This window comes from Protomyctophum parallelum, assembly GCF_964188405.1.
Source record: "Protomyctophum parallelum genome assembly, chromosome: 1".
NCBI lineage: Eukaryota > Metazoa > Chordata > Actinopteri > Myctophiformes > Myctophidae > Protomyctophum > Protomyctophum parallelum.
In genome coordinates, this window is record NC_139697.1 from 12,252,352 (window position 1) to 12,263,166 (window position 10,815).

Sequence of the window (10,815 nt, forward strand, 5' to 3'; positions counted from 1 at the left end):
CATATTGTGGGGAAAGCTTGCGCAGAAAATAGCCGAACGACAACCATGAGCTGTCGACCGTTTTAGGGTTTAAGTGGTTACAATGAAAAGGAACAATGTCCACCAGCGTTTCAAAACTAGTGGGCGGTGCTTGCCATCCCCACCGCCCCCCCGCACCAACTCGTCTCGGATCCATTCGGCACCAGTCTAGGTGTTGCTTTAACGACATGGATTATTATCACATGGCGGATATGTATCTATATATAAAAATAATTGGATATTCAATTATCGTGTCATTTAGGAGAGTCCACCCCCTCCTCCCCCCAGGGAGGGGTTGCACGCGCACCTTCTGCCCATTTCTTGTTTTTATTATTTTTGATTTATTTTTCTCTCCGTTGCGCGTGCCGTAGTCTGTCTCTCTCAAAAAGCGATTTCTCTCTTGGTTGAGAAATGTGTAGAAATGTATTATTTGCAAAGAGCTGAGAGAAGAAAACAAAAATGTCACGTCACCCTTTTCTCTTTCTCTCTCTCTCTTTCTCGCTCTCCTTTTCTCATGCTTCTCATGTTGTGTCCGTTTTCTCTTGTGAGTAACATTCTACTTTTCATTGTTGTTTCCTTCTGCACATTAAAAAAAGCTGTGCTTACAATAAAATAAAATGAGAACTTGTACAGACCATGATAAAACACTGTCTTGTCTGTCTGCTTTAATTAAAACAACACATTGTTTTATAATGCATTTGTGCAAGGGCCACGTTTATGAGGCAATAAAGATAAGATTTCATCCTCACCATAGATGAGCTGTAACAATCGAACATCTCTACAGAAGAAACATGCAGGTCCTTTATTACGGGTGCATGTGTTTGGTCCAGCTAACAAGTCCGACAGGCATTAGTCCGACACCCTTCCCAAAACCCAAATTCGAAAAGGTTTGAACCTGCCATGCATGTTGGGAGCCATGGGTTAGTTTAACGAGAGCGTAGAGCAGGGTATGGCAGCATCCTGGGAACTATTCAAGGGTGTTTCGATACAGGATGTGTCATGTGTATACTATACGGTTGCAAGTTGGTCATCTCCGTCAACTTTTTTGCAAGATTCTATAACCTGGATGTGGCGGAGCTGGCTATGGCTCACGTAGTCCTGGGTGTCGCCTCTAGACGAGGCAGGTCACGTACATAGACTTTTAGGTTCGGGTAAACCTATGTGAGTTGACCCTGGTAGGGCATAGGGCATACCCCGGAGCATTTAGGTGGACCTCAGCTCAGTTAGCCCTTGGAGCATAAGGCATATAAAGTTTTCCCAATTTCAATAAATGGGTCTTATACAGTAAATACAGTTGCAGTCCGAGAGAGGGACACTTCGCTGCAAAGGTGAATGGTTGTGCAGTATACTACATATTAGGTTATTGCAGATGGCCTTTCAGGACAGTGTTACTTGGGGACATGAGGAGACAGGAAGTTCTACAAGCTAAACTAGTTTTGTGTTTGTCAACGTAGCTTGAATAGTGTCAATGTCAATTAAGGTGTGGTACTTTACTCTATGTTGCAGATGACAATGTAAACACACCTGAGATTCAAAACAGATAGTAAGTACATGATGAGTGATGAGTGAAAGCCATGTCGGGATTTAAAGGAATGCAGTCACAATAGTAGTTTGATTAGGGTGCCCAACCTTGATCAGAGCTGAGGAGGATGTTCTGTGGATCAAGGGTTTCCAGGATGCTTGTTGAGTGTTATTATGATTTAGTTGTTGTAATTTGACACTTAAAAACTTTCTCTCAAATGACAAAAAATATAACTATTTACTTGTCCAGTTCTGCCCTCTTTAACAATTATGTCATGCCATGTTCTTGTCCACTGTGGTCATACAGTTGACTTGACTCACACATACCATGACAAATGTGGTACCGATATCGCATACAATACAACAAATTTCCTGCAACATATTAAGTGTGTCATCCTGACACTATGTTTAAAATTGTGAATATTAAAATATGTCCATATATATATATATATATATATATACAGTATACAAACAACGTTCACTGTGTTGTTGGAGCATTTGCTATAACAAAGTAGATAGACTAGACCCCATTAGTGTTATTGCTGTAACTTGGTATGTGCAATATGATGCTGTTGCTGCAGGGTGAACTGTGGGCAGCATTATAGTATAATGCTACCCACCCCAAATCACCACCAGCCCCCACTGGAGGTAACATAGGGTCTGTTTTGGAATGAGGGAACATAGGGCTGAGGGAACTTGGGTACGGTCCTGACCTGAAGATATAACCATACGATGTTTCCAGTTGCTTCAATCGCTTCACTTTGATCGTGCAGATTGGTAAATGGTGCATTTATATGTATAAATGTTGCATTTATATATAAATGGTAAATGGTGCATTTATATAGCGCCTTTTATCCAAGGAGCTTTGCATAGACTGTGCATTACATTCACCCATCCACACACACATTCACACACCGATGGTGTAGGAAACCATGCAAGGCACCAACCAGCACATCAGGAGCAATTAGGGGTTCAGTGTCTTGCTCAAGGACACTTCAACACTAACTCTGGGGGAAACTGGGTTCGAACTGGCAACCTTGCGGTTACTATCCAGAACTGTTTTTGATTGATTGATTGAAATATTTATTAACAGTTTGTAGAATTTACAGTACATTTTAAGCACAAACTCAATACAAAGACTGTCAACTGTGAGTGGACGACCCAATTAAGCATTACACTTGTTTACAACAGGGTCAGGGTCCACATTGTTCAATTCATCAAAACATTTAAAGACATACAGACATTTAGAGACATACAAATAGACATGTCTATGTAAATCTGTAGGCCTGCTGACACCGTCATTTAACTTTGGGACTGTGTAACCATGGACCCACTCGTTCAAGACGGCTTGGTTCTTAGGGCCGATTCATACTCCTATTTTAGAGCCGAATAAAAGTCGGTTCGGCTCTGTAGAGCCTACAATTTGACGTCATTTGAGGTTCGGGGGGGCGGGTACCGTCCTAAAGTCGGCTCTTCGGTGCTACTGAAAATTTCTGACGAGCCGAAATCATTTCGGCACTACAGCGCCGAAACAGCGGTAAAATAGGAGTATGAATCGGCCCTTATTATCTAACACAATTCCTACTATATCATTTATGAGCAGCAAAATTAGTTCTCATGTCTTAAGTTTGCAAAGGTTTGTATATTGTTTTTTCCACTGTTGCCGCAGAGTCTCGGCGGTCAGTTCAGTTGGAACTGGATGAAACCAAACAGCCAAAAACATGTCCGGGTTCCGGACAACATCAATGCTGATTAGCTATCAGGATGCGATGGGTGGAGTCGGAGCCGGCGAAGGTCGCTTCAGTTGGACTTTTCCAGCCGGGGTGAAGAATAAGATACAGGCGGCCGTTTGCGTCGCCTCGTGTCCATTCAGGCAACTTCTCGTTTGCCTTTTATTTACTTTTCTCAGACTGATTGGTTCCTGACTAACTAACTGATTGCTTGATAATGAGATGATGTATGGTGACGTATGATGATAAGAGCACCTCTCACTTCACACAGGTGTGATTTTTAAATATTTATTTGAGGGAATTTCTGACTTTATTTCTGCCTTTTTTTTAATCTCAGGTCACCCCTAGTGTAAATGACTTTTTTCGTCCCTATTACTAGAGGGATTAAGTGGCTAAACTTCAGTGATGGATGAATTCCAATTATCAAAGTATTCTGAGGCACCTCTGGGACTTGCGTCGTTTACGGCACCCACTTTGAGAACCACTGCAGTACTACAGTGGAGAGAAACAGGAAACGGCCAGAGTCGTGGGAATCAACCCATAACTCTGCTTTAGTTCTGCCTCTGTTGGTTCACGTTGTTGTGAGACTTCCTCCTGAAGGAGCAGCCCTCTGTGAGTCGTGCCTTTCCTCCCGTCGGCTGACAGAGGGCCGTGGCGCAGCGGCTGCACAGCACCACCGCCTGGGCGTGGCTGAACAGGGTGATGATCTTGGCACATCCTGGACACTTCACGTCCATGAAGTACGAGTTGGGACTCTGCACGAGCCGTTTCTTCTTGTGCGTCCTCCTCTGCTCCTCGGGGGACGGGTGCAGCAAGTCTCTGGCGAGTGGCATGTTGGCGAGGAGGAAATCCAAAAGGCTCTCTCAAAACTTGAAGAAGTCAGGTTGTAAGGCTTCTCAGTAAAGCTGCTCTCTTGACTTGCTACCTTATATTAGAGTTGTTCTGTGTCTTATATAGGCTACTGTAGGCTAAAGGAGTTCTGTGCTGACATCACACACACAACACACAAACTGTTGCCTAGCAACGCCGATTTGTGCAGACTCAGAGGTGTCCTGGCTGCAATGCACTATAGTGTCTGGCTTGAGGGTCAATCCGACCTTGAGCTATATGCACACATAAGGGCATATTGCTCATATATGGGCAATGCATTGGCATATTGCCCATATATAAGCACATGCCCTTATGTGTGCATTATAATGCGTTATAATGTATTGGCCATATGCCCATACATTATATGGGCATATGGCCATATTATATGGGCAATTGGTGATGACATCACTGAAGGGTACTACAGAATGATTCCCACATGTAGGATCTACTGTACACTTACTTATCCATCATGGTGTATTTATAAATATATACATCACATAAATGTTATAAATCAATGGCACGCAATAACATAACACAAGTTCCCATTACCTAACAAAGAAGTTGAAACAATTGATTGATTGGGCATTTTATTAACATGTTGAAAACGTATGGCAGGTACAATTTAAACAAGGTATGCCAAAGCCCTCACATCCACATCTGTGTCACTGTTATGCCCATATATGGAGATCCCTGTTACTCCTGTATATGGGGATTTGCAGTTCTATATTTTTGGGAGATGTCCATATATGGGCATAAAGGGACACAGACAGACATATACAGATATATCCATATAGGGATTATGGGGGGGGGGGGGGCATTAAAAGTCCATACTTGGCTGTCACATGACATCATTTCTGAAAGCCTTGTTTAACTCCTGTCATGCAGGGTTAAAAAGTATTAAATACTGAAACTTTCTTTTGAGGGGCGCTATAGCCCCTCCTATGTCCAGCTTGCATATTGGGTGGGGTTATTCATTCCCAACATGCATGATCGTGTCCTGAATTTAGCATTGTATAAGACAGTGGGACAAATTAATTTTACATTCCATATCCCAGTTTCAGTCTATAATTTAAGCTGGCGTTTAGACTTGTCTTATACATTCACAAATATGTTTGTGTCACAATGCGTGCATGCTGTGTTTGTTAATACTAGAGCGGTGCCGGTTGGGCACTGGCCTACTTGGAACGATGCAAGTTGGAAATGAATGCCCCACCCAGTTATTATGTCCGTCTCCCTTTTATGACCATATATGGAGTTCTTTGTCTGGCATGCCCACATATGGAGTCTATGCATATGTCAGAACACAATTGTGAAGAACAGGCCAGCTCCATATATGGAGATATATATCTGGTCAGTATTTTCACTGAAATTGAGTTTGCTGTCAATATATGTGCCTAGTATTTAAAATTGTCTACTACCTCCACTATTCGTCCACTAATTGTAATGGACTGCACAGGTTCCTTTTAATGAATGACAAGTTATTTTGTTTTTGTCACATTGATCCCTAAGGAGCTTTTATCACACCAGTTCTGAAGAGATGACACATGTACTCTGTATGCTCAACTGGTAACCAGGGCCATATCATCTGCATATTTGAAACAAATGAAACATCCTCCAAGTACTCTGACAAATTGGGGACTGGGGAGGACACGTGTATCCGTTTTTCGATATGCCCACATTGAGATGGTTGACATCATAGTACTAACGTCATACATGACTGATGATGACATACTAGCCACCAAATATTAAAAAAGGCTTTCACTGTATTCAGTACTTTCACAGCATCCAGGTCAGTGCCAGTGACACATCTGTTTGAACTATTTTTGTCACGAAGTGTCAGATGACTCCTCCTAAGAAAGCCAAGGTGGCAGGGAAGAGGAAAGGTCCAGCTAAACGGAAGTTGGCAGAGGAGTTCCCACCCGGAGAGGTCCTCACAGATACTGTGCAGAAATCCTGGAAGCTGGGTGCTCCAATTGGCCAGGGGGGCTTTGGCCTAATCTATTTGGCTGATGAAAACTCAGTAAAGGATGTAGGGCCCGATGCTCCGTATGCCATCAAAGTGGAGCCCAGTGACAATGGCCCATTGTTCTCCGAGCTTAAGTTCTACATGAGAGCGGCCAAGCCTGATCTGATTCAGAGTTGGATGAGGGCTCATAAGATGAAATATCTGGGAGTACCAAAGTACTGGGGCACTGGCCTGCATGAGAGAGGAGGAAATAGGTACAGATTCATGGTAATGGACAGGTGTGGCACAGACCTGCAGAAGTTTGAGCAGAGCGGGGGGAGATTCCCAAGAAAACTGGTCCTGCAACTGGGTCTACGTCTGCTGGACATTCTGGAGTACATCCATGAACATGAGTATGTGCACGCAGACATCAAAGCCTCAAACCTTCTCCTTAGCCACAGGGACCCCAACCAGGTGTATTTAGTAGATTACGGGCTGGCCTATAGATACTGTCCCGAGGGTGTCCTGAAGGACTACAAAGAGAACCACAAGAGGTGTCATGATGGCACCATCGAGTTCACCAGCATCGACGCCCACAAAGGAGCCCCACCCGGCAGGAGAGGGGACGTGGAGATCATGGCTTACTGCATGGTACAGTGGCTGTGTGGCCGCCTGCCCTGGTCAGACAATCTCCAGGACCCCATCTATGTCAGAGATTCCAAGATCAGCAGTTGGGAAAACATCTCCAAGTTCATGTCCAAGTGTTTCTCTGCTCAAGACAAACCGGATGAAATCCGGGAGTTCATGGAAGTGGTGAAGTCACTGAGCTATGCAGACACGCCACCGTATGAGAAACTGCGCTCCATCCTGCAGTCTGGCCTCAAGGCAATCGGAGCCCAAGACGACGGCAAGCTGGAGTTTGCCACCCCGCTCAACAACACTGGTTCCGCGTCCCCAGTTAGGAAGGCTGCTGCATCCCCTGTGGCATCTACTGTTAGGAAGGCTGCTGCATCCCCTGTCAGGAAGGCTGCTGCAAACCCTGAGGCATCTACTGTTAGGAAGGCTGCGGCATCCCCCGTCAGGAAGGCTGCTGTCAAGAGAAAGAAGGCATCAGATGAGGAAGCAGGTGAGCAGATGAGCAAAGCAGACGGAAGTCCCATGAAGAAAAAAAAGAAGGTCCCATAGCAGGACGACATCAGATAGGAGGAGGAGGAAGGCGCTGACAAAACAGACAGAGGTGAGAAGTCCCATGAAGAGAACATCAAATCAGTTGGAAAGAGCTAGGGTGTGAGAAGACAAGACGGACGTTTTGTGAACATAAATCACACCGTGTGAAGTGAGGGGCGCTCTTATCATCATACAGCATCATCTCATACTGGCCAATCAGAATGCCTGTGATTAGTTAGCTGATTTGCTCGTTTAGAACATTCACATAGAAGATTTCCCTTCAATGTCAATGCCATTTAATGTTTGTTTAATTTGTGTCATATTTAGCAGAATTGACCTAATTTCTCCGTTCATTGTCAATGGCAAAACTTGAGACGTGTGAGGACAAGATTTAGCGGACAATTTTGACCTGAATTCCCCTTTCATTGTCAATGACAAAACTTGAAACTTGTAGGGACAAAAGCTGTTTATAGAAGGGGCTAGTGCCCCTTAAAAAGAGGATCCCAAAGAAGCAAAAAGAAAATGTAGCAAAAATGCCTGACAACCTAAGAAAATTCCCAGACCCTGAAAACCTGTCAGCCCAATGTCTAGATTGGTGGAGATGGAGAAACCGACATTCACAGAGACAGGACAAGAAACCCAGTGCCAGAGACCCAAGACAAAACCTCATCCTCACAGTCCGGCCCCGAATGCCCATTACTCAGATTGAGTACATTTCCCAGTGGCCTGCCTTGTGTAATCTGTGGCGAGTCATGCGAGTCATGGCCTTGCAAAACAAGAGGAAAAGGAGTTTTATTTAAATTCAGCCCAGAAACTCTGCTTGCAGTGCAAGCCACATCAGTGAACGCAGCAGGCAATTTTTTAATTTTCTTTCTTCCCCTCCCCCCCTCTTTTTTACGTGGCCTGGCTGGCAGAGCCTACTGCAAGAGAAATAATAATAGTCACCCGTCAGTCAGTTGTCACGAATAGCGATTGGTCAAAATCTCTATTTTTTTTATGTGATTGTTTTATATTGTTCTCCACCTGCTCCAAGACCAGCGCTGTCATAACCAGATGTAACGTAAACAGAGGTGGCCGAGTGGTCGTGGAGCAGCTATAGAGGGTATGTGCGTGACATCATCATCCTACCGGTAAGTTATGTGGGAACAGCTACTGAGTGGCAAAAAAATACTTTCTGGCCTTGACAGCCCATACATCCAAACAGAAAAGTCCTATCTGATTGCATTAAAAAGAAAGTTAAACTCACTTTGCCACTCGAATTGCCATTAATTTTATGCATGCGCATACCCTCTATTCTATTTTGACAAGTAACATGTGTGTTATATACAGTCATCAAACCCATTGTCAGTAGGAAAAGGATAACAGGAGAAGCTGAAAAAGTAAGAGATAAAAACAAAACGACCAATATATTCAGAGCTCTCCAGTGTGGGTAAACATCCAGCGACACAAAACAGTCAGACACCCATCTTCAAGTTTAAAAAAAATCACACCCGTGTGAAGTGAGGGGTGCTCTTATCATCGTACATCATACATTCATTGTCAATGGGAATTTAATTTTAACTTTGTGTAGAACAAAAATTGCCGATTTGCTCAGACATGTAATTTCTCCATTCAATGGCATTTAATGTTTGTGTTAGGACAAAAGTCTACACTGTATAGCTCAATATAGGAGGGGCCCTCAAAAACTAATAACAGCAATTTCAACACAGATGTCCTGACCTATACTGTACGTTCTACAAAAGCACTAAACCAGTTATTTAGCTCGTTATCGTGGGGGAACCCTACTTTAAGTTGGCCAGAGTAATGTGTACTGTTGAATAAGAATATGCACAAAGAAGGGGGAGGTTTATTGCAAACAATTCAAAACAATGAAAAACTATGGGGTGTGTCGGTCAGTGGTGTGTGTGTGTCACTGTATCGGGTGATGTTTGTGTGAATTGTATGATGTGTGCAAGATGGTGTTGTAACGTGTGAAAACATAACTCCGTAGGGCTGAGGCCAAAACAAACAACGCGCTGGTCCAAGGGTGAGAGAGTTCAAGGCTTACCTACCGCTAGGAGCCAGGTCTTCCTAGTTGTACATTGTATGTTGTCGAACAGGCTCCTGCAAGACCAAAGGAACAGTTAACACATACAGGCCCTGATAAATCAAGATAGCCATCATCATTCTATTGAAAAGAAGTTGATGTTTTTGATGGCTCGAGTCTGCAAGAGGCTGGGTCTAATATGAGAGTTGTCTGTGTTGTGCATGTGTCCAGAGCTAATCTCTCAAACTGATGAACTGATAAACAGTGTACTCGGTATGCATAATAATAAAAATCAAGTGATGGTGCGTGTGAAGTGAGGGGTGCTCTTATCATCGTACTTCATCATGACGTAAAATAGACACTATGGTGTAAAATTGTCAATGGAAATGTAATGTTTGTGTAGGACAAAGTTTGAGCAGATACACCAAAAGCTGGACATAGAAGGGGCTATAGCACCCCTCAAACATAATTTGTTCAATTTATACATTTTATATACCGATAGCCTATATATAAATTAATGTGACCCCAAGTAGGGTTGTGTGGGAAGGTGATGGTGGCAACGGAAAAAAGGAAAACTTAAGATGCGTTGTAAATGTATTTTCTAATAAATATTCCAATTAACGGAATATTAGAAATTTCACTATAAATCTTAATGTGAGTGTGTGGCATTGGCACAAATATTTCCTTGTAAAATCGGGTCCTGGTATAAAAAAGAAAATACCATTTTTTGAAAACCCCTGATGTTATACTCCCTCGATCACCTTTTTCATCACCTTGTCAGAATAACCTAACTAGTGCCGGCAGTATATTACCTACATGATAAGTAAAGAGCGAAATAATTTTAGTAATAAACTAGAACTGCACTCTGTCGAGTGCCTACTTGCTTGTTGCACACAACTAGTGCGCAAGCAGAGCGCGCAAGTACTGTTGACCGCTACAAACTGTATACAGACCTGCCACAGCCAGTGACGTCGACCTCACTGACTGAGACAAAGTGCTGTGCTTTATACTAGGGTGTGGTGGTGGTGAGGTGATGATTGCTGATACCAAACTGGTGTGACTGAGTGATTGGTGTGATGAGCTGCGAACTGATGTAGAGGATACCGTAACCAATACAAATACAGACATACAAATTTACAATTATAAACCTGGGTTACATGGACTTATTTTAATGATGTTCTGATGATGCCTAAACCCCTTTAATCAAGACCTAAACACTGTTTAATCCATCCATCCATCTTCATCCGCTTATCTGTAGTCTGGTCATGGGGTCAACAGCTCCACCAGAGAGCTCCAGACTTGAAAACATTCAGATCACATCTATACTTCTCTTTTCAGTAACTTTTTGAGGTGGATTTCTTTCTTGCCAACTGTTTTTCCTTATTCTGGGCGGGAACCCCTTTTGGTGTTTTACCCCTTCAGGCCGGGAACCCATTTTGGGGTTCTGTACAGTATGTACAGTATTCAAAAATGTAAAAAAAATATGATGCTGCTATATAAAAATTATTTGAAGTTTTTCAGAAAACTTAGATTTAGAG

The 10,815-nt window shown here is 43.1% G+C and overlaps 3 protein-coding genes across 16 annotated transcripts in view; 2 read left to right on the forward strand and 1 right to left on the reverse strand.

Annotated features, from left to right (window-relative positions):
• clasp2 (cytoplasmic linker associated protein 2) overlaps window positions 1-666 on the forward strand; it is a 116,663-nt gene extending 115,997 nt beyond the window's left edge. For all 14 annotated transcript variants that reach the window (XM_083763702.1, XM_083763709.1, XM_083763713.1 and 11 more), the window contains one exon: window positions 1-666. This exon is cut by the window's left edge and continues 1,303 nt beyond it. The gene's annotated coding sequence lies outside the window, so the exon portion shown is untranslated.
• Window positions 667-3,820: 3,154 nt separating this feature from the next.
• On the reverse strand, window positions 3,821-4,102 carry LOC310857752 (small ribosomal subunit protein eS27-like; the record flags this gene model as incomplete). Its single annotated transcript, XM_083763618.1, has 1 exon — window positions 3,821-4,102. The coding sequence occupies one exon, from the start codon at window positions 4,100-4,102 to the stop codon at window positions 3,821-3,823; it is 282 nt and encodes a 93-aa protein (XP_083619744.1).
• Window positions 4,103-5,787: 1,685 nt separating this feature from the next.
• On the forward strand, window positions 5,788-7,269 carry LOC310857825 (serine/threonine-protein kinase VRK1-like; the record flags this gene model as incomplete). Its single annotated transcript, XM_083763752.1, has 1 exon — window positions 5,788-7,269. The coding sequence occupies exon 1, from the start codon at window positions 5,980-5,982 to the stop codon at window positions 7,267-7,269; it is 1,290 nt and encodes a 429-aa protein (XP_083619878.1). The 5' UTR covers window positions 5,788-5,979.
• Between the last annotated feature and the right edge of the window lie 3,546 nt (window positions 7,270-10,815).